We start from the raw sequence: 27,500 nt of genomic DNA, 5'->3' as shown, positions 1-27,500 counted from the left end.
TGTGTACATAGGGATTTGGAGGCCCAATTTGGGCTGCTTATGCACAGAATTATGTCACCCAGTAAACTTTGCTCTCCATGGGCGGAACAGTGTGTGAACTGGCTTGACAGCATGGCGCTAAACTGTTTCCTCAGACTTTTTCTTAGTGAAGGTCTGATTGACCAGGCATACCCTGTTGTCTGAAGCACATGCCTCCTGACCTCCTCGCTGGCAAGAAATGGTCTCATGAAATAGTCATGCTGTCATTTCAGAGAAAATAATGTCAGGCATGAATGCCTTAATAGTGTAAAACTGATTTTGTGAAGCCACTTTAGCGTTTATTCAAGCAATTATATGCTTTAAAGACAGGGTGAAATATAAAATACATTTTCTAAATTCAAATGATATCATAGGTCAGAGGTGTGAACTGTAGTTAAATGAGTAAAAAAAAAAAAAAAAATCGAAAAGAATGTGTTTGAGGTCTAACTTTTATTAATTTCTCCCTCACCCTCGGCCTCCTGATCTAAAAACGGGGGTGGGGGAAGCGTGGGCGGAGGCCAACAGTCCTAAGCCAATCAGCAGCCCTGTATCTGCTAAGCCACTCCACTTTTGAGCCATCCAATCAAATCTGAAAGATCTGATATAAATCCCTCTTGTAACATCACATCATGCTCTCACTTCTCACTGTGAACAAACATGATGTGTAAAATGTTTCACTATTTTACTATAACTAACTGATCAAATATGAAAAGCTTTTTATGCAACAAGAGTCAGGGAAGAAACTTTATCTCCTTAATCTCCACTTTCATTTAGCCTAATGGTATTTGTTTGTTAACGAAGAAAGAAAAGCTAATAATGCATAGGTAAAGTCTCCTGCAGGACACTGGCAATACATGTAGTGTACCTGTACTATGTAGCCTTATTTCAGAGGCTGGCACACTTCCTATAAAGTGTGGGCCATGCCATGCACAACTCCTGTGCGTCATATAAGCCTACAAATCAGGACTAAGCCGTGTCTCTGGGATGAATAAAGCCAGGTCTCTGTGTACGTCTCCATCAGCAGAAAGACAAAGCACAGCCCCTTCTCTTCAGCTTCACTATTACTTTATACAGCATGTCGACTGCTTCTGATGCTACACAGCCCTCCCCCTTAGTCCTGCAGGAATGTCCCCAATAAACCCAATTAGTTCTGGTCAGAATTATTAAAGATGTCATTGGGGCTGGAGTCTGCTTAGTGTCCTCTACACAACAAGAAGGGCAGAATATTGGAGTGTTTTGTGAAGAAGGAAGGAAGGAAGGAAGGGGGAGTGTAAGTTAAAGATGGCACGGATGGAAACAGCTAGAGGGAGAGGACATATGCTGCCTCCTTACAGCAGTGGTAGAGCATCTACAGCCCGAAGGCTGCACTGTGCCAACAGGGACTCGTATAAATCATTTACTCCTGGACCCCATTGTGGACATTTCCCCTGCGGGACCTCTCTTCATGGGTCTCTCTCCCTGGCTCTTGGAGGGCCCGAGCAGGGTGCCAGAGGGAGGACTGAAGGCTGGAAATGGCCCTCTTTTCAAACACACAGCTTGATGTGCTTTGAGTCTTTGCAGGCCTCTTTGAGGAAACAATGTTCATTTTGATTGAAGAGCAGAATATGAAATAAGTGGGGAAAACATAATAGTGCACTCCATGAAAAAGTCGGCCCCAACTTTTTTTGAGGGTTTGGATTCGGGAGCTCTGTTATGTTTGTCACATTGCTGTGAAAAGTCATGTATCATGTTTTGCCGCTTGCTGGCATTTAAATCCACTGTTGAAATGTAATCTGTAATTGCAAAATACAGAGTTACAAATCTGGTAGAATATCTACAATGTCTTTGTCAACCTTCAACATGTGTTTACACAATTACTAACTAGAATGGCATTTGGAGAGCGCAGACCTCCGCCAAGGCCAATGGTGCATTCACATGTTCCTCAGAGGGTCCCATTTCCCAAGTTAGGAAGCCGTTCTTTCGACTTTGGTGTTTTCATGAGCTTTAAGTTGTAATGTTGAAACAATATCTGTTTCAGAGTTGTTGTTCTGACTTTAGGGATGCGTTCACATGAATTTCTTCAGTGAGGAACTCATTTTTTTAGATTCTTCTGACACCCTATAAATGCAGCGCAAATGCCCTATCAAAGTTAACAAAGGCGAAACATAGTGTGTATCTCCGCCCCTTGTTTTGGATCTGCTCCAAAATGAAATGGGTTTTTCTTTGGCTCACTCTAAACTCTTCCACCAGTAGTTTCTAAAAAAAAAAGTATCAATGCTGACAGACAAACCGGGGTGAAAACATAACATAACCTCCTTAGCTGAGGTAATAATACTTTATTATTGATCCCCTCTTAGTATCCCCATCCAAAAGGAATTAAGAGTTCAGGGTCACTTAGAAGACAAAGTAGGTGGAAATGCAGCATCTAGCTCCAGGATGCTTGTTCCACCAATCTCTTGACTGTTTCTGTTTCTGTCTATTTTTGCAATGACCATGTTTATTAGTCTTTGTGTGGGTGTTTAAGCAGCTGTGCATTCATAGATGCCAGTGGACGTGCCTATGTTGCTTCCATGTGTGCATGTACTCTATGTACTGAATGCTGTTAGCATTTTCTCTGCATCTCCAGAAGTCTGCCCGCACTAAATTAGAGTTTTTGAAAGATTACAGGATAATTACTGTAGTTATGTACCTGCCAGTTTCTGCTGCGCAGGAGTTGTTTTTAGTGCTACCCCTAAAAGACTGCCAGCTGATGGACAGCTTGAACAGAATGGGGTTCATCCACCTCACAAATTGATGCAAGCGAGTTTGTGGGTGAGAGTATATAAAACCCTGGGCACGCTAAAATGAAAGGAGTACTTTTAAGTAACAAGGGGAGAAAAAACAAGCAAGATGACAAACTTTGTCAACGATTTAAGAATCAAAGCAGTTACTTACTTATGCCACCGACTGAACTAGAGCGTGGAACAAAACAGGAGCATGCGGAGTCGGCACACTTGCTTAGCGCACAGTCCGCTCGGTCACGAAATTTTGGGCTGCACACATGTTCTGCGTGGACCCTCCCGAACAAGTTGGATGACACGAGGACCATAGCGGACCCTTGTGGACAAGCGGACACAGAAAGTATGAATTTTCCTTTAACCAGATCAACCAAGATGTTTACTTCCGTTTTTATGCAAGAGGATAACATCTCACTCAAAAGGTCTCACAAATCTGAGAGACAATTTTTCTCTATTTGACATTTGCCAGTTTATAAGATTCAGTGGCAGTCTTATCATTTTATTACACAACACACTTCTAATACTTTACTAAATTAGTTATCCAAGTGAGCTGCATGTTTGAGTTGATTGCCAGCTCAGCTGTTTGACTTGTGTGCCACTAAGTTCCCAGTTTTGTCCGGTGCCCGCTCTAATGAGAATAGCTGAGCTGGTGAGTCACAGCGGTTGATTATTTTTCTCCTGCTGGAGATCATGTGGTGTAACCGAGGTCAGCTACCTCCTGTCTGTGCCTCTGCCTTCCTGTCTGCCCAATATGAGCTCAGCCAGGGAGAGGAAGAGTGCATGCCAGGTAGACTGCTTCCACCTCATCAAACCTGCCCCTTGCCCCTTCTGTCTCTCCGTCTTTCCTTCACAATGATTCCCGCGCTGCGTGAATTGTCCTATCGCCTCTTTTTCTTTAGTCTCTTTCGCTCCTTCTACCCATCTCTCCCTCAGACACCGGCCTGCTCTTAGAGGCTCACAAGTACCCATGAGTGCACACACGTAAGTGGTATGAACACATGTAAAATTCACAACCTTTTTTTTTTTCATTGCATTTTCCTGAATGTGTGCCCTTGTAACAGATTGTTATGCAGGTTACATTCACAGGGAAGCGACTCTCACAGAGAAGCGACTCTGACAGAGAAGTGGCTAGTCTCCTCTGTATAATTACCCTTATGCCCTGCCTTCTGAGCTTTTATGTTCCCTCTTAATCCATGCTGGCAGTCTCCTTCCCTACAGGTCTCTTATTCCCTGTGTTACCCAGGCATCTGCTACAAAAGTCTGTTTTGGGCCATCAATGGCAGTATAGTCTTGGATTCTCCGCTGTGTCCAGGTGTTGTTGTGAGTGTGTTTCTGTGAATGTGGACGTAAAGACTCAAACAGCTGTTAAAGAACCTTTTTCTACAATCAAGTCTTTCTTTAGAGAGTTTACAATGACAAACATCCTCCTTGAAGTTAAGTGCAAAACATCCACTTTTTTGTATCTGTACCATACGGCTTGAAAACCACACAACACATTCTGTCTTTAAGACCAAAGTCTGATACACAAGTGAAATGTAAACACAGGATTAAAAAGGATTGAAATCTGCGTTCATCAACAAGTAATGTTTTATACAGGCTTATGGTAAGTCATGATCAGTTAAGAAACATAAAAACCTTTTTTAAATAATTGATTATATATCTTGTTAAGAGATTGTTTGGGAGTGTGTGTGTGTGTGTGTGTGTGTGTGTGTGTGTGTGTGTGTGTGTGTTAGGGGTAGGGTGTGTCTCTTCCTCTGCTCTAAGGAGGCTTTCGGTTTCAGTTTTCTTTGTTGGTTTGTTTGTCTGTTTGTCAGCAGGATTACAGAAAAAATACTTTTCTTGATTTTCTTGAAACTTGGGGAAAGGGTGTTGTAGTGGCCAACGAAGAACCCATTCAATTTTGGAGCTGATCCTAATCACAGGGCGGGTACATAGATTATGTTTCACTTGTGGAAATGGCCTTGGCGGAGGTCTGCGCTCTCTGAGAGCCCTTCTAGTTATACTTAATTTCTTTCCCTATGAGATTTCTTGTTAAAAATAACATTTAGAATGCTCCTCTTCTGCATATTTGAAAAGCCTCATACTGTATGTCCAGAGAAATACACACAAACAAGTCCATATGCAAAATAACAAAAATATGTCCTTGAACTGTCCTTGGAGCTGTAAACAAACTAATTCAAAATGTGATTTGGAGGCAGAGAGCTGCTCTCTGTGTCTGGTTCACTCACTCAGTGGCTGTAATGACCATTTATACAACAGCTTTATTCTAAATTTGTTTTTCACCGCCATATTTTTTGTTTGCCATCAATATATTGCTTAATGTTTTTGCGAAATGAAATATACGATGAAAACATACTTTGTTTGGCCTCCAACTAATTATTCCATCTGCAATATTTGTGCCATATAATCCCAACAGTAGTAGTCACTCCTCGTATGCTTCTCATGTCACATTGGAAAAAGCTGCAAAAGCAGATTTCTCATTAAGATTGCTCAATTTCCTGCCCATTTCTGGAGCATTGTTCTCTTCAAAGCCCTGCGGTCATCTTGTGCAGTCGATTATTTTTCTTATTCCTTTTCTTTTTGGAAAGACTGCTGTGACGTTGACAATAAAATGATAAAAACATTAGTTTAGCATTCTGCAATATCAGATATTATTTAAAGAATAAAGTGGTATGAAATAAATGATATTACAGTAATTATGTAGCGCAGTAATTAGTCCCACTCTTTTTCCAGCTCAAAATGTAATGGAGGAAACGTCAAAGGCGGTGAAAGTTCCTCCAACCCTCCGTGACTGAGTCGGTCGGATGACAGTTAAATCAGATGATTTAGTTATCGAGGGGGCTGTGATTTGCAGTAAAATGCTGTCAAGCATTCCTTACGTTTCCAAAGAAGAATGTGTTTCTCCTCAGTGACACAGCAGCCTGAATGAGATGTCAAGAGTTTTCACATGCAGGGTGGTAAATTGTTTTTCAGCCATTTTCTGGCCCCTGGCTGCAGTTACAGCTGTCAACAGCTTTCTGACATCCGCAGTTTTATTCTACTTAAACACTGTGATAGTGGGCAGGTGACTCTTCCTGTCAGACTCCCCTCCAGGATCTTGTGTAGGTAGATGGCTTTAGTATTTCCAGCCTGAGAATCTTACTTTTATGATTAAATCAACTGCAATTCAAAATCATGTTCTGAAAAACTATTTACTGTTACTGTTACTATTTATTTATTTATGCAACACCTTTATACACAACAGCAAGTTGCAGCTGTCAGAATGGTAACTGCTCCAGGCTTGAAAATGCATTTAATTGTTTTACTTTCGTGCCGTGAGTGGATATAGGAGTAGTTCTTTCAAATTATAAAAGCTTCTTGAAAGATACATCGAACACACCTCGACCTCCTACATTTTATTGTAATACATTTCTAGCTGTGCAGTTGAACGATGAGGAAGAAGTACTGTAATAAGTTTGTGCGGTCCGTGGTGAGATTATTCATGATACAATGAGAAATACAGCCTTTTTATTTTACATTCCCTTTAAAGTGTTTGATACTCAGTTCTACTGTGCTTCCTGAGATGATTAGTATTGGGTGTGAATGTTACGCCACTTCCCCAAGACATGAAAGTGGGTGCCTGTCAGCACAAGTTATCGCTGATGTGCTGGCATTTTGGAAATGGTGTAATATGTGCTCTCCGTCTCCCCTCTGTCCACCCCTCCATCTCTCGCTTCAAGTCTTACTGCTTTCGGGGTTAATGAAATGCCCCTGTAGAAGAGCTGGTGTAGAGGGATTGTTAAATCCATATGCGCTTTCTAACCTCCTCCTATGCATTTTCTCAACCTGTGCCGCGATTCATGAGCGCCAACGACACATCATCACTGGCTGAAGTATTCCTGTGCAGAGCTCTGGATGATCTTCAGCTTTGCTCTAATCAGGTTGTGATGTTTTACTCTAATTCACTTCTCAGCCATTAAAACACTCCATCAAACAAATGCAAAATAAAGAGCTTATACCTAGCCTTGTGCCGGCTACTCTTCATCCTCGAACTGAGTTTACTGATGTCTCATTGATGGACAGTAACCAATACAGCTGTATTACAGGCAACAGAGCCAGATGGCTTCAAGGAAAATAAGTATCATGTTAAGTAATTAGCATCATATTTGGCACATTCAACCAGTAGCAAACCCCTTTCCCATTTTTGAGAAGGTCTTTGTTGACTTATGACTGCCGGGGCACACACACACAAAGCCAAATGTGTGCACTAGGTTTGGTTCCATAGTCAGTGATGCATAACCTGACAGCTGACTGATGAAGCGCTGACCTTTTACTCCTGGCCTTGTGGGCAATTCTCCGCCTCATGAAACTGTGGCAGGCTGCGTCCACTGACACTTGAGTGCTCAAAGGAATTATGACCATGTGGGAGAATAATAAAAAGAGGCAGAGACAGGGAGCCTTACAGATGAGGGGAGCAGGATGCAGATAGCAGGAGATGGAGAGGGGGGAGGGGGGAATCAAAGACTCTCTCCTGATCCCTCTCCGATTCCCTCGCACCTTCCATCTTCTGTTCTCCTTCCCGTTCTCTGATCGTGTTTACAATGCTGGTGTTTGTGAGAGGTTTATCTGCGGCTCATCCTCAGTCTGTACACTGTACACGTAAGTGGCCGAGTTTCACCCCAAGCTAGAAAAATAAGTATGGCGGTTTCAACCCTGAGGAAGTTTCAAATATGAAACTGCAGAACTGTAATGGGAGCAGACAGATCTCCGGTCTTTATATTGAAAGGCTGCTGCTTTTGAGGCTGAATCAAACAGGCCTTTTGATCAGCAGAAAGGCTTTAAAGATGAACTACCTGGAGTCCCCCTGTAACAGAAATGCTCCGTACTGTAGTTCCCCTCTGTGACGATGGAAAGTGTAAGATTTCTTTTTTCAGAATTGAAGTTGTTGGATTATTTGTGTGTGTGTGTGTGTGTGTGTGTGTGTGTGTGTGTGTGTGTCTTTGCATGCAGCCTCTACAATCCATTTAGTTGCAGGTCTTTTTAACCTGCCAAAGATATGACACTGAAATCCTGATTTTTGCTCTGAGCTTTTTTAAAGTGTCTTCAATCATTTACCTGATTATTGTACATTCTGAAGGGAAAAACAAGCAAGAAAAATAGTATTTGATGTAACTGTATATGGCCACACTGTGCTGAGCTCTTGTACATTTTGCAGTTGAGGTACATGCACCATGTACAGCACATCATTTACATGGGCAAATACATTTGCTAATACAGTATGTGTGTTTACCTACTTGACTGCAACTCATGGTATCTGTATGCTTGAAGAGTGCGATGTCTATATTTTTGCAACTGCGTCTGCGTGTGCACGTGATGATTAGGAAGGTCATTTGCGGAAAACATCTGTAGCTTAGCGAGAATGACGGGGCTCTTTCTTCTAATGGGATCAATGTCTCAATGCTTTATGTTGGTGTGAGTTATGATACGGGTAATGTTTAAAACATGCAGATGCAGATGCAGCGTGACCATCTTAAATAAATGACTGCATCGCCAGGAGAGGGAGTCGTTTTAGGATTAGTTTTGCTGTGGGTGAAACGCTCTGCAGACTCTGAGTCATACTGATAAACATCAAAGCACACATTTAAATAGGCAGACACAACATACTTGAACAAAGCCCTTCACGCAACATTAAAATGACATAAAGGTAATTGACTTAAGGGAGATCATCATCCTGCCACCACTTCACATCTATTCCCACACATGGGTGCGTAAAAATGAGAGAACACGCGTCTGCACAGTATTTGTGTGGCAGAATGAGCACATAACCCCACAGCTTGATATCCCATCATTTCTTTACAAATGCCCGAGGCATTTTACTGCCCCCACCAGCAGCATCTTGCCGCTCTGTTAGTTAGTGAGGCTAGCCAGCAGCAGGAGAATGCCCCGCTTGTAACCTGCAGCGCTGCTCTGCAGTGAAGCAGCTCCAAATGTAAAGACGTGCTTCTCTGAATACTGATGTAAAGTCATTGATGACTTTCAAGCCCTCTGGCTCATGAGCGGTTATGTTTATCTCTACCTGTGGTTCTCTAGGGTTGATAGGGGCATAATTGGGTGTTTTGTTTGATGAAGGGATTAGCAATTTATGAGGTGTGTAAAAGTACGAGGTCACATGAGGTTCCAAATGCTACATGTAGCTTATAGAAATCATACAATATTTAATGTTTTCATCCACAAATCTTAAACCTCTGAAATCGTGTCTTAAGCTCTGTGCTTCTGACACATCCTTTCATTTCACAAGTGCACATGCTTTAAAAATGTAGTGTGAACTGCTGCAAACTGCACAGCCTGGCAGGGTCGACTAAAGTGCAGGCATCCTCAAGATGCCAACCAAAATGGCTTCTTTTTTTTTTTGGCTTCATCTGAGAGTTGGCACATTAAGGAGAAAAAAAGTTATTCTGAAGCAACTGTAACAATAATGTGTACATCAGCAACACTTTTCTTGAACTAGACAAGTTTAAAGCAGCTATCTTTGATCTTTGATCTTAATTTTCTAAACGCTTCATGAAAAAAAGAAAGAAATATTGCTACTTGTCAGAAATGAGAATGGCAGATCTTCCTTTGTGGGGCGTTATCTTCTCTGCTTATAGTAAAGTGAATCTTGAGTTGACTTAAGTTTTTAACACCTGGCATCACATCTGTGGTGCACATAACACATTAAAGGCAAGTGTTGAGTGGCATGTGTGTAGGTAGATTGGCCATCATCAATCATTCATATTGACATTTCCTTTGATGTGATGTCTCTTGTGTGTACAGATGCACACACACATGCGACGGTGTGTCTTGATTTATTTCTACTTGACTTGAAAGCACGTGTGTGCGTGTGTGTGTGTGTGTGTGTGTGTGTGTGTGTGTGTGTGTGTGTGTGTGTGTGTAGACAGGTGCCATGCTGCAGGTTTAATGACTTCAGGTGTGGCTGGCTTCCCTTTGCCGATCTGAATTCTATCCCTTGTCCCCAACAGAGTGTGACACAGTTTGAGTGCATGGCTGGTGAATGGTAGGGCCTTGTGACAAACTAAGGGAGGAAGAGGGAGTGTGTGTATTTCCTTCAGGCTACCACTCCACCTGAATGCTAAGTGACTGAGAAGAGCTCCAGTACTGGCACACCGCAGCTGCTAACATGCGCCATGTATGCCTGAATAAACACACACTTTCACACGCATTCACTCTAGAGAAAGTAGACATTCACGTTAGTAGTCCAAGACTGTGAAGTGTCCTCTTGCTTTAACCACTTCATCATCCCAAATCTCATCCAACGCCCACCCATAGCCTGCTTGTCTCTAAATATTTCATCTTTGTGGTGACTTGGACCTCAGGCCTGCTTCCAATGGCTCCCACAATGCACCAGCACAATTTACATTTCACTCACATGGCTGAGCCCACTCTTCTCCTCCTCTTCCGTTCTTCTCTTTTAATGGCTTTATTTGTCCTCATTACCTCCTCCTCGTCTTCCTGTCCAGCAGGGTCCGTCCCCCCTGACATCAGCTCATTTCTCTCCGACTGAGTCCTTCCCCAACATAACTGCTGATGTTTCTCCAGATGTGCTGTAAATGCCTGTAGCTCCCTCCCAGATCAGCCCTCCGCTGACTGCGCTGTACAAGGAGTTGAGCTGTGTGTTCGGCTAATGGCTACAAGTACCGTCAAAACAATATGAAATTGTATTGACGTTCAAGCGCTGTAATAAATGAAATATGTATTTTACTGTCGTCTCGTCTGTTCTCAGAAGCCTTTCATCTCCGGCAGTCTGCCAAAGCATCCCTCGAAGGGTTCTTAGGCATTTTGTGTTTTAGCAAATTGAAAGTGGCTTTTTATGCTTTGATTGATGGGGCTGGTGGCATTCAGATTGCATAAATAGACAGTGATGGATTCACGTTCAAATCAGCACTTTGACTTCAATTGATTGGTGGTCGTGCCTTGGATCGTGCAACTCTAACCTTATCTGCAAATCACAAAACAGTGGAAAACTGTCATTTTTGCAATATGCAGTATGTTGTGTGAAATGGCTCTCCATACAGCCTCATAAAACTGTGAATGTTTCTATGAGAGGCAGGAAAACTGTCAGAGGGGAAAGATTGTTCAATAGGGAAAATGTACTGCCTCAGAAAAGTTCAGCATGATAATAATGGGCGCCACTAAGCCGCACAATTTGATTGGAGGGCGTGAGGGACGTGTTGAGGACATTTATCAGCGTGACACAGGACACAATGCTCTTTGTTTGATTGGTTAAATTAGTGGGAGCTCATTTGCTTTCACTGCAAAATCCTTTACACTGCGTTTTTGTTGTGTTAATTAAGCTGGCGCAACCATTTTGTATGCTGCTTGTGCACTGGGCCACGAAGGAGGGAAAAAGATCATTGGTATTCCTCTCTTGTACCTCGGAGGCATTGTAGTTTGTTTTTTATATGATTCGCACCAAAGATGAGCTGCTTAAATGTATATTTGCTAAAAATTTGTTTGGTTTAGTTTTCCTCAGACAGTTTCCTCCTCTGAATACAAATCCTTCAGAGTGTGTCTCTGTGTGCACTGAACTGTTGCCAGCACCCAATGTTTTGTTACAACAGACAACAGACGTCTTACAACAGGCTCATTTAACCTGCTGCTGTTTGCTGGATGATGAAGGTTGCAGGGAATTAAAGTTGTATTAAATCTGAAAATTGCAGCGCTCAAGGTGGAGATGATTTCCTCTCATGAATTTAGCTGTATTTGTGAAAGCATTTAATAAAAACTCTGAGCAAATACAGCATCCTCGTGGGATCTCCTCGGCTAAGTGAATGCTCTGATCATGCCTGGTCACGAGGCTCTGCTGTGCAATGGCTGCTCTTCTTATCACCATCTTCCACTGAAAGTGTGATGATGGGAGGATGTTTTTTTCAAACTGAAGACAAGCTGGAAAACCAAGGTTTAAAAACCCTTAAGCTCTTAGGATTTGGAGAGTTAACATGGGGTCATTAATAGTAAATAACACCATAAATCCCTTTTAAAATAGTAAACGTCTACACATTGTACCAGCAACTTCACCAGTTTCATTCTTTCAATATCAGTGAATAGTTTACCCTTGAAATGTGTTGCATCGTAGTTCTGCTTAACCCATCTTGTTTGCTGCTTTTATAGCCTGTAATATGGAAGTCATTGGGGTCTACTGGGGCTGCAGCGTCTCACCTTGCTCCTCACACCGTCTGCCTCAGACAGCTGACCTTTCATTAATCACATAAATCAGGTGCCAGACAAGGTGCGAACTCCCAAATACTAGAAGGTCTTGTTTCCGTTCAGTGCATTCAGAGGGCGATTCTTGTTTTATTAAACAACAACGCCATGACACAGAGCAGTAATAGCATACCTTTCCCCCCCATGGCCTGGTTTATGTCCTTTGATTTAAGTTGTGTTTGTGCTGCTAGTTTTTGGATGCAGGTTTGGTTGAACTGTAGTCCACTGTTGTAAGATGAGATGATTTACAGTTTGTATGTAGCTGCGGTTAGAAGCTGGCATGAAATGACTGGATCAGATTTTGATATGAAAATGCACCTTACACCTTTCACTTTGATATTAGTGATGACACGTTTTTTTGTCTCGTTTGTGTTTCATTGTTCAGGAAGCCAAGCTGCGTGAGCTACTGGATGTCAGCACACTGGCGGGGAAGATGGAGAACAGGATGCTGACAGTGGTGAGCGGCCCTGACATGGTCAACATCACCTATCTGAACTTCATGGCTTTCCAAGAGGAGACAGCGAAGGTAAATATGCAACAACAAAACAATTATAATAATAAGTTGCTCCATTCCTGCCTGTGGGATCAGTGTTTATGAAACCTTTTACTTGAAAAGACTGTAGAAAGGTTTTCAACTGAATGAAGTGATAAACTAGGCCTTTGAAGGAACTATAAGAGAGCAAAACAGAAACATATGTGTTAATATTGCAGAAATTAAAGCTTGAATTACATTGTTTTCTGAATTCAAATGGACATTATCAGCATATCCCCATGTTCGAATTTATGTCTTAATTTATACCAAATGTTAACCATACTGTATAAAAGTAGACGTAGTCACTGGGACGTCACCCATTGCTTTTGTGTACTACCGTTTTGAAGTCTCGAGTTTGGCATTTTGTCCGTCGCCATCTTGATTTTTTGGAGCCAGAAGTGAACATAATTTGCACGAGATGGTGCAGCTAGAGAAGGTTACACAATGCTACGCCTCTATCCTGAGTGACAGGTTGACTTGTCAATCACAAGATAGCGACGCACAAAAGCATACCCTGCTTTATCTTCTATTTGACTCTAAATGTGACCATCATTGAAACCAAAATGAAGATCATGCTGTATTGAAGAAGAGTTGAAACTAGAGATTAGGACCATAAACTAGAGATTAGGACCATTAGGAAACTGTTTACTGAGGTCAAATGAGAAGTGTGGTAATTTACTCATAGACCTCTATATAATCTTTTTTCTGTTTGCAACCAATGGAGTCACCCCCTGCTGGCCATTAGAAATAATGCAGATTTAAGGCACTTCGCATTGGCTTCACTTTTCAGAACCGGAAGCTCTTTCCTCTTTTTTACAGTCTATGATTTCAGCACTAGGGTTTGCACCTGACTTTGTTTGTGTGTGTTTTATTTACTGCAGGAATGGGCGGAAGAGCTGTTCAACCTGGCATCCAACCTCTTTGTACAGAACATGTCAAGAGAGGACTGCCTTGAGAAAGCGTATGTCATCCACACACACACACACACACACACACACACACACACACACACACACACACACACACATACGCACACACTCACACTCAGACACACAAGAAATTACAAAAAATATAAATCCCTAAGATAACTATGAAAATCAGGTCTGCAGGTCCGTCTTGTGTAAAAGAAACATATGACTGACTGTAATTCAAGACACGTGTTGTTGCTGCTAGTGTTTACTTACAAATGCATGCAAAGCTTTTTGTTACACACACATAACCTCAAAGTAAGCAGTAAAACAGCATAACATTCAGCAGCACACACACAGGCATCTTTATGCACACACCAATGTACATATGGGGCTGTACTGTACTGGCACATACAAACAGGAGGTTGCTTTTCACAGCTCTACAAGGCAGCCTGAGGGTCTGAGTTTATAAAGGTGATTTCACCTCATATCGATGGAGAGAGAAAACAGACAAGAAAGAAGAAGCAGCAAAAATGTAATCATCAGCTGGAAATATGTTTACGTTTATGAACCCGACCCTGTGCATCTCAGGCGGCTTTATTTGCCTCTCAGTACATAGTGAATATGTGACAGCATGTATGTGTGTGCCTTTATATGGTGTTTTCGATCCTCGCTTGAAGTCGTTCTGGTGCGCCATCTTGAAAACCGTTCCAAAGCTCTTATTTCTGCTCTGAGGAGCGAGGAGCGATCTCTGAGGAGGGCTGAGCAAGGATACACAAGAGCAGCCTTTACGGAAGTCTTTTACGATCTATCCATTGTCGGATATAAGTTATTGATTGGACGCTGCAGCTGATCCAACTGATCTGATACATTTCAACATCACTGGAGTTTCATCCCGGAGTGAAGAGAGATAACAAAAAAACGGACCACGAACAACTTTCTTCATTTATAAGAAAGACTTTTCTTTTCATGGTCAGAGAGTCGAAGAGTCTCTGTCAGCAAGAAAATAGTTTTACATTGACTCGTCATTTCCATTCAGTCACATGTGAGGCTGATCATTCCTGAGCGTCAGGTTTGATATGAATTAAGTATTTTCCCTGAAACATTAAGCCTAACAAAAGATGTCCGGTGTTGAATAGACACCATAATCAAATTCTGGGTTATTAAATAATGACTTCACAATCAAAATATCAATACATATTAACGCTAATAATGCATAAATAATATAAATGCCTTCTGCCGTAGGAAAGGTCCCTGAGCCTCTGCAGGGCACAGTAATCCGTATAAAGAAAGAATGCAGGTTGATAAAGTATCAGAAAATGGAAATACCTAAGTAAAGGTACCAAGCAGCTGCTGCTCTGGCAGTGATAGCTGTGCCTTTATTACACAGTGTACATGTGTGCAGACACAAACTCCGTCAAAAGTCTCTACAGCTGTTAAAGCCGACTGACAGCTGATCCAGCTGTGATCGCTGACATCAGAAACGGACGTCGCTTCTCTAAAACCACATTTCCTTGTTTCCTCTCTCCTCGCATGGTTTCCTTGCGTCTTCGGGAATTAGTGAGGGAAACGTGGATGCAATTTAAGAGACTTGGGATGTACCCATAGTGATGTGTCAGTGGATCCTCAAACAGGTCGGGTTGCTGACCTGAAATTGGGGCGGTGTCACCATTTTGTTGTCTCCAGTCTATTGCATAAATCACCCCGAGACCTCATCAGTGGCTCTTTGTCCAGTGGGACAGTTATCATCACTTGCCCTCACCGCACCTCTGATCCTGTGTAATAACTGTGTCTTACGGCTAACAGCCCCACACTATTGATTTGATTGGAACACACACACTAAATATGAATCTACTATATTGTATTGCGAGAGTATAGCCGGCTCTGACAGGTGAAAACTCCCAGCTGCCTGATGTTTATCAGTAGACAGAAGCCGTTAACTCGTGCCCCTGAGGAGTCTAATTGACTTATGAGACAATAAAAGTGGTCATCGACCACATAGTACACAGAGATTGTTGAATAGAATTGAACACGTTTCGCAGTCACGCTGATTTGCTCGCAGCAGCAGTTATCGTGCACTGCTTACTTATAAATAAGATGATTCTTTGTGACACTAGTACTGCATGAGGAGTCGTTGAGGTTCTTCTGCATGTGGTTAATTCCCCATGCTAGCTCTTAATGCTGTGATACATTTAATTTGCGGGGGACAGCAACAGGAACTAAAACACAACCCAGCATGTCTTTAACTGACTGCTTTCTACAAATATTATTTTGAGGCCACACAGAGACACACAATGACTACAAAGAGATACAAAGTAACTACAAAGAAACAATATGACTACAAAAAGACACAAAACCACAGAAAGATGCGTATCAGCTACAAAGAGACACAAAACAACAACAAAAAGAGGCTAAACAACTATGACGTGTTTGTGTCTCCTGTGTAGGAGAGGTGGTGGGGGCTTTTGCATGTCTGTGCCCAGGCGACTCACACTTCACCTGTGGTTCAGTATTACCTAGAGAAGGATAGTAGAGAGTAGAAAGAGAGACAGAGAAGAGAAAGTGATGAATAAAACAGAAAACAGAGACAGATGCAAGTGATCTGTTTTCCTGTCTTAATGAATAATGCAGGCAGTTTTAAGGCAGATCAAGAAACACCTAACTGCTCCCTCCTTCGTTCCTTACTACTGAGCCTTTCATCCATTTCTCCGTCTTACAATCATGTAGCATTTAGTGACATCAACTGTTGTCAACTCGCTCTTTCTCTGCCAACATTTTTTGTTTTATATTTTCCTCTTTTTTCGAGAAAAAAAACAGTTTGGCCCTGTTAACTATTACAGTCATCGGTGACTTTGCCTGGGGCACGAGGCTGGCTCTATGAAGTGAACACTGCAATGGATATTAATTATTAGCCAGGAGCCACTTAATGCCCAGCCTGGAATGATGGCTCCTGTTGCAGCTAAGCTATTTATAGCTCAGGCTGCGCTGCCTGCATGTGTTGCTGCTGCATGGCTCTGTGCAAGACTTCCAGGGATTAACTGCAAGTCACGTAAACACGGGCAAATATTCACGGTGTGCACAGAGAACACCTCACATGCTCGCTCTGTGTTACAGAGACACACTGTGTGCATGTACTGGGAATTAGCATAATCCCTCATAGACAAACAAAGGTTTTATGCACAACAGTCACACATGCAAACTCAAAAAAGCACACAGTCATAGAAAATACATTTGAGCAAGTACATTACTCACACTGATTTCATGTTGTGTAAGGTTTGTGCTCTGTACAATGCAGATACACTCGGATGCAGCTGCAGCTCAACCCTGAGGGAAGAATCCCTGTCAAGAAGTAAGTCTCTCTGACTCATCCTCCTCTCCCCTGATACCTCTCCACTCTTTTGATCAATGCGTAGCTTCCTCTGCCTTCTCTTGTTACTAGCATCATGTATACGCTTCAGTGTACACACATTCTCTGTGTACATGTGTGCATTTATTAGAATATGTTACCCCTACCCCGTCACAATACTCCCTTTTGTTCTTCCAATGACTCTTCTGCTCTGCGGTAGAATTAGCTCTATTATTCCTACCACTGTCCTTTGCTCTGTCTGTTGGTTTGTTCATTACACGTGTGTGTGTGTGTGTGTGTGTGTGTGTGTGTGTGTGTGTGTGTGTGTGTGTGTGTGTGTGTGTGTGATGTAGTATTTATAATTTTCCCTTACTTCAGCTGACAGTGTGTGATGTGTGTGAGAATTTCCTTTTTATGAATTTCACTTATCTGGGAGTTTATCATCAGCTCATCGCAAATCCAACTCGCTCCATCTCCATTCGTCAAGTTGAGCTTTCAGGCAGGCAACAGCGAATGCCATGATAACCTCCCTCAGAGCCGCAGGGGAAAGCAGTGGGTGTCAACACAGAAAGGCAGAGAGACACTCCTTGCCGTTTAGGGAATTAACCTCCTAGCTGGGAGGACATGTCAGCTTGACTAATGTCAGCTTGACTCTGCTCTCCCACTGGGCATGCAGTAGGCGCTCGTGGATCTGCACAGGAATACCTCTGCATGTAATTAAAACACCATATGACCAAAGGAAACTTTGGAAACAGTCAGCGGCAGCTCTAACGACTGTGCAGTTAATCTCATTTATTGTCTGTATACACTAGAATAACAGAATAAACAGGAGAGCAGCAACAACCACACATAAGCACAGATATCTCTGTACACTCAAAGTGACTGATTGAGGCAGGTCAGGTGAAAACTCAATAATCCATTGGGATATCTGAAAAATACAGTGTAAAACAGGGACGTTGGTCTTAGCTCATGAAAATGTGATGCTTTGAAGATTCATGGTTTTCACAGGACAGCGATCAACGTGACGGTTAGTTACGTGTTGTGGAGTTGGAAAGATTTTAACACAAGACAAAAGCCGTGAGATGGGATGTGTGGAGTAATAATTACTGTCTAAGAAACTGTAGTATGATAATGATCATTTCATGTTATGGTAATGGTTATGAAAATGGTAATGATATTAATAAGAAGCAATGACTACAATATCACTTAATGTGCTCATCTTTGTAAACTTGTTTCACAAAGATGAGATGGTTTTATTGTTTTTATGAGGATTACAAACAGTATCACGCTGTGAACAGCAGTATTCACATTCCTTTGTTCTGTGCCATTGTGCTGTTTACATTTGAATATGAAAAGTTCATTAAGTGAGTATGACTGTACTGTTTTCAGTGTATGTGTGGACAAGTTTCACCTTTTGTAAATATTAGAAACAACTCTTGGTATAATGAAATCAACAGCATCAGAAAGTGCAGCCTCCAAAAACAGAACATTACATGAATTAAAAATGTATTGCAAGGCTGTTATATTAGACTGAATTAGTTATATTTTTCCTTCATTGCCTCTATTTAGATTTTCTTATGCATATATTACAGTTTAATTTGTCATCTTGACATTTTCTTTGTCTCATTATTGTCATATCCCTGTAATTATGTGGTTGTCGCCTTTATAGTTTCTGTGTTTTTACTTCTATCCTTGTTATGATTGTTCCTGCTGCACTAGAGCTTTCTCACAGAATGTCCTTAATAAGTATCAAATAAGCTGTGATGAATTCATCAGTTTGACACAGAGGATCAGAGAGAAAACTCCTTTGTCTGTGTGGCATTTTCTGCGATTACTCATGCGGGTGTGTTTTTGTGTCCCACGCAGTATCTTCAGGATGTTCTCAGCAGACAGGAAGCGAGTGGAGACAGCCCTGGAAAACTGTAACCTCCCTTCTGGCAGAGTGAGACACAAAAATACCGAATCTTTCTACTCCTCCTATCTCTGAACCTGCTCCTGTCTGTGTCCCTCTGTCTTATCTTAGTCTCCAAGCTCTTGGTCTCCAAGCTCTTTCATCTTCATCCATCAATTAGTCTGTCATCTCATCACAGTTCACTCTCTATTCTCCTAGCACAGCAGCTGATTGCTGCTTTGCTGATTTATTTTAGAGTCTTATTTTCTGGATGTCTGCCTGACTTCCCACTCAGAACTCATTTAGCCTTGGTTGTAATAAAACATCCCCGTGGGAGCAATAGAGATGACAAAAGCTGTTTTATCTTCACCTCTGTCAGAGAAGCTGCTCCGTCACGCATTGGGGTGTAAACAGTCCCCCAACACAGCAAACAATCTCTGTATTCCAGCAGCAGCAAGCAATTTGCATGTTTGGAAGTAAGATGATGCTGTTTAATGCAGATCTGTACTCCACATATGCACATACAGTACGGCAGACACATCGTAGCTGCAATGAATGGCTTCAGAATACAAACAGAATAAACACACACACACACACACACACACACACACACACACACACACACAGAGAACAAGCTTTACATAATTAGCAGAGCAGGAGGTACGAACGTGTTGCCGTATGAAGGTCTTGTGGGATTTGCTGTTGTTTCAACGCGCAAGTAATTACAGCTAAATGGTAGTGCTGTTAATCCGTCAAACACACACACTAACAGGCAAAAGCACATACACACCAAGCTCACACCAAGGTCTTTAGAATGACTCATTGAGTTTCGGCGGGGCTTGACCTGCATCCCCCCTCCCTCCGGTGGATCCTCCCCATCTTCTTTTCTCTAAGTATTAGGTTCTGCTCTGTTTCTCGCTGGCACAATGCTCTTGCCTGCACTGTGTCTTTATCAGACCTGTTTGACTTCTGATAGCTCTATAATTAGCCCTTGTGGTCACAGCTTTTTTTGTCTAAGTCTCAGTTCAAATTGCACTCGTCTTTGGTTAATTATTTTTATTTGAAATTCATATGCGTGTAATCGCTTCTAGAGGGAGACTAAAGGTCAGCTATAGGATTATAGCATCCCTTAGGATGAAACACAGGTCTTTACTTGTGCGCATAGAAAGATTCATCGTGCGTAGTTACAAAGATTTGCTGAATTCGACTTTGCTCTCTATTGACTTTGTATTGCGTGAAGGTGCTACCTTGTCACTTAGTTCTGCTAGCAAACAACAGAAATAATGGGAATGGGGAAACTCTTGGATCCTGACTCGTATGCCTACGTGTGCAGCAAGCATATATATTTCAATAAGTTCAGCTAAAGCATTTTGGTAGGCCACTTGTGTTATAGTGGAATGTGGCTAAATCAGAAATCTATGCAGTAGGCTACTATGTTTGCAAGTGCCTTAGCTAATTACGGTAGCTAACTATGCTAACACATAGCTAACATTAGCTTGCTAACTTGTCCCGTCATCATTTTAGTTATCAACTTCCCCTTGGTAGACAAGGGTGCTAAATATAATAATAATAATAATAATAATAATAATAATAATAATAATAATAATAATAATAATAATAATAATAATAATAATAATAATAATAATAATAGCCTAATCCTTTAACTTGCTAAAACCTAATGACTTTAGCTAGCTACAGGCATGTTGTTAGCATTTCAGCCCTTGATTGCATATTGTGGCGCCAGTTGTTTTCCCCTCCAGTGGCGAGGTTTTAAGAGTTACACACTCTATGATGCACACTGTTTTACAAACTTTTTAAGTTGCCTATACATACGAGCTGTGATGGTGTAGCACCCGCGCACTACATTAAAAAACATCAATTCATTCTGAACTAATAAATGCTACAGATGTGTAGTACTTCCTCTGTGTCTTTACCCACAAGGCAACCTGCTGCCCTGTGATTTGTATGTGCAGTACGTATGTGTATGTGTAGACCATGTTTGTGACCATGTTGCGTTGCTGCAGAGTGACTCCATCCCCCAGGAGGATTTCACTCCAGAGGTCTACAACATGTTCCTGAGCAACATCTGCCCACGATCCGAGCTGGACCACATCTTCTCTGACGTGTAAGAACCATATTTCCCTCAGTTGTATTGGGAAGTAATCATCTTTTCAACCTCCAATGAATACATTTCTTTCCAGTTTAGAGGAGAATTAGTTTGAAAATCCTGAAACAATGTGAGATTTAATTTAATATATTTTTTTCCCCGAGCCGTCTGCTGCTCGTTTCAGACTGGCAGCTAGATAAGGGCTGCCATCCTTGAAAAGGACCATATGGCTTTGCATGTTTAAGATAATCTTGAATTCTACCCATTAAAATCATCATAAGCCATTAATTAGTACTGAGAAGTATGTTGTAATGGCCCTGGTTGTGACTCCTCGAGCCTGGCGGCGTGGCCCCTCGTGCTGAGCTGTCCCCCTCGGCCCCGAGGGACTCAGACCATCAGCTGAGGCAGCATGCCAGCACGCCAGGGGCCACTCCAAGAAAAAAAAATCTAGATTTTAATCACAGTTAAGTGATGAGATGGCATTGAGATGATGATTTAGTGGAACAGACTTAGATATGAAAGGCGTTTTAATCAAATCTCATAATTTACTCTTGTTCTCTTTTATGCTTCTGTTGCTCTCTCTTTCCAGATATCTTTGCTGCTTTAATTACCGCTCCTCCCTCTATCATCTTCTCCTTGTTTCAGTTTCTCGCATCTCAATTTTTAAACTCTGTTTCTGACTTGGTAACCTTCCTGTTTTCTCCCTTTTCTTGTACCCACTACTCATCTTATCCTCTCCTCTCTTCTCTCCTCAGGGGGGCTAAGAGTCGTCCATATCTCAATGTTGAGCAGATGACAGAGTTTATTAACAGTAAACAGCGAGACCCTCGTCTGAACGAGATACTCTACCCTCCTCTCAAACCAGAACAGGTCCAGGTGCTGGTGGACAAATATGAACCCAACGATTCTCTGGCAGAGAAAGGTCAGTGGCTCAAATGTCTGTCAGTACAAACACAAGCACACTATAATGCTTATTAGTACACACAAACACACATACGGCACAGTCAAAAGCAACTTTCTATACATAAAATACGGTGAGTAGCACCCAACAATGTAATACTTTTTTGAAAATGTAATAAAAACTAATGTAATACCTTTCAGGTTTATTATCCCGATAAATCTAAAGTGTGCAAATATACAAAATATATAATACTGTTAGTGTCAAATTTCAAATTTGCAACAGATGTCAAGTGGTACGTTGTTATCAGGCAAAAATGCATTCAACTAAAAGCCCTATCAATGGGAAATGAACCCGCCCATACCCAGACCAGAGTGGAGCTTACATTAGAAAGCATCAGAAAATGCAGAAAGCTGCAGATATTGGCTAACGTTACACAGGCGAGCGATGAACGCAACACAGTCGAATCAATCTTCTTGCAATGTTATTTTTCATCTATGTCTACACTGATTCTTATTGAATGAAGTGTCTCCTTTGCTTCACCCGACCTTGTGAAATTTCTGCATTCAAAAAGGGTTTTGAATCGAATTTGAAATAAAGAAAAAAGTTAGCCTTAATACTTAATAGTACATTTAATAATGTACTAGGTATTAATTAATAGTGTATGTAGGTATTACTTTATCGGTAAAAATGTTATTACGATATCGGTCAGGACATTTTATTATATCATTAAGTTTTATCACCTTTTTGATTAGGTTAAGTGCAAATATTATTATGTGTTCAAGAAAATAATTACACTATTGGGTGCTTCAAGGCACTCAAAGCGCACAAGCATGTTTACCCGTTTGACCTAGATTTACCCCAACTCGTCAAACCCTCCCCCGAACCCAGCAGCTGCTGTGTGTTGGTGCTTCAGGAGAGCTTGAGCAAATAGCAAGTGGCAAAGGGAGTGAAGTAGAGAACTAATGTGACACTGTTGAACACAAATGTACATTCAAGTATGTTAACATGTACATAAACACTGTTGAGGTGCAGTTTTGGAATGTAACTAATTACATATCCTCAAGTACTGTATTTAAGTACATTTTTGCAGTACTTTTACTTTACTTGAGTATTTTATACCTCAACTCCATTACATTTTGGAGGCAAATCTTATACTTTTTACTTCACTACATTTATATGACAAATTTAGTAAGTAGTTACTTTGCAGGTTTAGATTACTAATACAAAATATAAATCAACTGATTTATTATTAGATGTGAGTACTTTTATTTTACTGCTCTTTACCTTTCTTCTTTGTATAATTCACAAATCTTCTTCTTACTGTAAATATATTACTAACCATTTAATGACTGGAGAAAAAGAAAAAACAATCTGATGCATTAGATGTGCACAGATCTATGATTGATTGGTGAAAGACTTGAATAATCCTGCATATGGGTAGCGATAGTGGCTGAGAGAGCTCAGTGCACCGTAACTTAAAGCCATACTCTAATTTGACATTATGGGAAATATGCTTATTTGCTTTCTGTCAGGGAATTAAAGAAGTTTGATACCACTCTTATATATGTTTGAATAAGGCTACAGCTAGCTAGCTTAGCTTAGCACAAAGACTGGAAACAGGGGGAAACGGCTACAAAACCTGCCTACCAGAGCCTCTAAAGCTTTGTCATTTAAAATAAAAATCTTTGAGGGGGGGGTTGCATGCTGGACTATTTTTTGGCTGGGAACAGTTGCCAGGCAACCAGTAGCAGCAACTTGTAGTGTTTCTGTATCGTTTCTATATTCTGCGTGTGTTGTCAAATTATTGAATGCATGTCCTAATTTGCTTAATGCGACATATGTGTTGCCCATGTCATAAACATTTATTACCATTTGCATGTGTCTCAGCCATTGTATAGTACTGTGGGTAGCAGCATTTCTGAAAACTGAATAATGACCATCATTCAGCATCACAAGACTGCATGTGTTAGAGCATCAGGAGTGGTACAGAATAATTCATGAACAATCAAGATGGATGAGCGTAGGGGATCCAACACTCCTCGACATGTTTCATGTTGTCTGAAGTGTCAGTGGACAGAGAGCTGACAAAGCTGGAGAACATCCCACTCCAGAAATCAGGGAACAAAGTCGTGAATGTGCCAATTCAAATCTGATCTCAGCTGGAAAGCACGTTATACAAGTATGCCAACATGAACCTTTCCACATTCTGTTTGTTCTCGAGCAAATCACTGGGTTGTTTTTGTTACCACGATGTTATACCACAACTTTTTTTAAATAATATAAAAACAGAATAACATACAATATAACATATTACTTTTGAAAATACTGACTCTATGTGCGTTTCATTAGTTTATATGTATATATATTTCTCCTTCATGACCTAGAAAACACCAAAAACTGTAACAAAGAGTTGAAGTCCACTCTTCCTGTATATTTTGTACTTATCTAAAGTTTAAATAATATCTGTGTGCACAAACATTTGAACAAATGTGGCTTCATTGATTGCATGACAACTGTCTTCAGCCTCACAATCAATACTACATGTGCGTTTCACCATATCCCAGCATGCTGCATGATTCGTAAAAGTCTTCACAGCTCAATGGATCATTATATAGCAGCATACAGCTGTTTATGAAAAAAACCTTTGTCACTATGCCCCAGAGCTGACGTTTAGTACACGGTTAAATATATAAAAACAATATTTAGAGAACAAACAAATGGTCCGGAGGCTATTATTAAATACAATTTCTGTTTTCAAATTTAAAAAATGCTAATCTTGGGTGCCAGGAGAGGCTGTTTATCCAAAAACCTGTTCACTATATTATTATAATGCCAATCACATTTTCACGTTTTAATACTCATTACACTGAAACTAAATTGACCTGAACTGATTTAAGTCCCGCTTCAATAATCTCTCCTCCTAAAGTACCTAATCTCGGTGCCTCAATGAGATCAAATCATTTTTGTAACCATGTTGAAATCCCATTTGTCCGCCCCGTGTTTGATTCTGATCACAGTCATGTGCCCGTACTGTGATGCTGTGTGTTTGGCCTGTCCCAGGCTCTCTGGAAGCGTGCCCTTCTCTGTCCCAGTGACAGATTTCCCCATGTGAAGTATTTATCTTGCCGGAGGAAGTGCTGCCATCTGCTCTGCAGAGGGGTCCAGACCTCCAAATGTTACTCTCCCACACACATACACACATTTTTCCCTCTCTCAAGGACACTCAAACATGCATATAGAAATGTACATGGGTGACTTTGTGAATACTAAGCATATGGTTTTAGATAGCAATGTAAAAGCATCATAATCATCAAATTTGCCTTAATCGGAGATAATGGATAGAGTGCCTTAGGTCTGCCTCAAATTAGCCTGTGATTTAAAAAGAGGAATGGGAAAACACTTTCTTCTTCTTGTCTGCTCACTCTCTTTGTTCCACTTTCTTATTATCTTTTTCCAGCTTTTATTGTGTTAATATTATACCTTTCATTCATCTCTTCAGTGCTGTTTACTCTTTGAGGACTTTAGTCTGTGCTCGCTCAAACGTTCCTACTTTGTTTGAGTGCAGATGAACAAAATGCAAAATGAAACAAGGTGCTTAAAGTCTCTTACATCAATAGAGGATGTTGGCATATCATCGCATATTCATCTTTGGTGATTGCAAAGAGGAGGCTCTTAAATTAAATGTAGAATACATTTACACTGCAGTTTCCTCGTGAGCTCAGGCCACAAATGTAGCCTTTCAGATTAAACTCCACCTTTCAATCACCACCTTTACAATATCACCTGTAGATTCTCACGTAAGTACACCTCTAATCCTGGCAATGTTAACACCATTTTCCCCTGTTTGACCTACAAATGTCTTGGGAACTGGGGAAACTGTGTCTGCTGTGAGTGCGAGTGGCACAGAGGTTAGGCCTCCGCCTGGAAAAGGGACGTCCTGGCAGTCAGCAGGGAGTAAGACGTTCAGTGCGACTGAGCTCACATGTCACAGACAGCAGCCAGCCTTAATTAGTCCAGCAACTCTGCAGAGGGTGGCACCGCATTAATTAGCATAAAGTGGCCGGAGGGACCTGCTGCACCCGTCGAGCTTGCATCACTTAGCATATTTAGCCTGACGTCAAGTGAGTGTGCGGGTGGAGGAGGTTGCAAGTGTTTTGGTTTCGCTTCAAGCGCTTGCTATATGTTGTACAAAATGTAATCCATGCAGGTGTGGTGTGTGACGTGTATGGTAATGTGTATGGAAATTTTAATCTTGTGTCTGGATGACTGGAGCTTTTCATCTGCTGCTTATTACGTATTTATTCAGCGTTATTCACTTTCTCAAGCACATTCCGTGAGGACATGAGCTCAGTGATGACAGCAAAAAGACACAGCTTAACATGGGTGACCTTGACAAACAATCAGCACAAGGAAAGTTCAACTTCAAGGGTAGTTCAGCTTTTTCAGATCCCTGTATGACTTATTATGGCCAGTAGCATAGAAGCTAGTGGAGCCTGAAGTGTAGAAAATCAGGTTTGTAATGTAAGCTACCTTTTTTATGCATTTATCCACCAAGACAGCTTTAATATTTCTAAAGAAGGTTATTAACTGACAGTACACTAACATTGTAATATGTAAGAAACTAAAACACTTAAGCAAACAATTAATTTCAACTGCTCATTTGAATGTACCTGCAATAATGTTACGCACATTTGTTTTTCAAGACTGTTATTTTATTAAACATCGCAAAGGGAAAAATCTTCTTTCTATCTTTGTAAAACGGCACATAGCAGTGCACCACCATATGCCATGCACCATGTGTTGATTAATGTAGTGTAAAGGATAAGGCTGGCAATATTCTATATGTTTGTTGTTGACAAGGAATCTCATGAAAAGACCAATACTTTACGAATATGGCAGTCAGCCCATGTCTTTATACTGAAGTCATAAATCTTAAAAACAAAACAAACACAGCTCACAAATATCAAATCAATTTTTTAGATCATTTTCTGAAACGGCAGGCCGATGTAGCTCTTAGCAAATATTACTTTAACAAGGTTAAATAGTGCATTTATTTGGGACTATTTCCAGCCAAGGATTGATACACGGTTGGTATGGTATTGAGTATTTATGTCAGCAGGAGATATGTCAAAATAAACTTCAGTGCCCATGTTCATCGCAGTGAAGGAACACGTCACCCAGTGCAACAGTTTGTCTCACTGATGTGTTTTTAACAACAATGAAGGGTTGTGGCACAGAGGAATAAGCTATAACAGGCTTTGGCTACAGAGACAGTACTTGACTAACATGTCTGTGTGCTCGTGCAGGTCAGATCTCGGTGGAAGGCTTCGCCAGGTATCTGAGTGGGGAGGAGAACTGCATCATCCCCCCTGAGAAGCTGGACCAGAGCGAAGACATGACCCTTCCCCTCTCCCACTACTTCATCAACTCCTCACACAACACATACCTCACAGGTACGCACACACATCGAGACACAAGTCAAAAGCCTTTTATGTGTGTAAGCTCTGTCTGTTTATTTCTCTTACAACCACTCGACTCGATTTTACTAACTGATTGCGCATGTGCGTCATTTATTCTTCCACACATAAACAGATCACTCGTTTATCTAAAAAAAAAAAAAAAAAGATTGTACGAGTGAAAACAGCCGACTTGATACCTGGCAGGTCAGCCAATCAAACGCGCCGATGCATATCAGGCACCCTTACTTGCATCACCTCTCTAGAGGTTATTCAATCAAGTCATGCTATGAGACTCAATTCATTGATATTCATGAGTTAAATATTTCTTTTTAAATGGTAGTC

At 41.1% G+C, this 27,500-nt stretch overlaps 1 protein-coding gene across 5 annotated transcripts in view; it reads left to right on the top strand.

The window, feature by feature from the left end:
• The window catches only part of plcb1l (phospholipase C beta 1-like), a 110,722-nt gene that overhangs the window by 44,964 nt on the left and 38,258 nt on the right, over positions 1 to 27,500 (top strand). For all 5 annotated transcript variants that reach the window (XR_003834597.1, XR_003834596.1, XR_003834598.1 and 2 more), the window contains exons 4-10: positions 12,400 to 12,540; positions 13,428 to 13,507; positions 16,750 to 16,803; positions 18,667 to 18,742; positions 20,716 to 20,816; positions 21,554 to 21,720; positions 27,006 to 27,152. Coding sequence is in view for 2 of the 5 variants with exons in the window: in XM_029462747.1 (XP_029318607.1) it covers positions 12,400 to 12,540; positions 13,428 to 13,507; positions 16,750 to 16,803; positions 18,667 to 18,742; positions 20,716 to 20,816; positions 21,554 to 21,720; positions 27,006 to 27,152 (766 nt within the window). In the remaining 3 variants the exon portion in view is untranslated. The remainder of the gene's footprint in view (positions 1 to 12,399; positions 12,541 to 13,427; positions 13,508 to 16,749; positions 16,804 to 18,666; positions 18,743 to 20,715; positions 20,817 to 21,553; positions 21,721 to 27,005; positions 27,153 to 27,500) is intronic.

The sequence above is a fragment of the Cottoperca gobio genome, chromosome 24, assembly GCF_900634415.1.
Source record: "Cottoperca gobio chromosome 24, fCotGob3.1, whole genome shotgun sequence".
Classification (NCBI taxonomy): Eukaryota; Metazoa; Chordata; class Actinopteri; order Perciformes; family Bovichtidae; genus Cottoperca; species Cottoperca gobio.
This window is presented reverse-complemented; position numbering and strand designations above follow the sequence as displayed.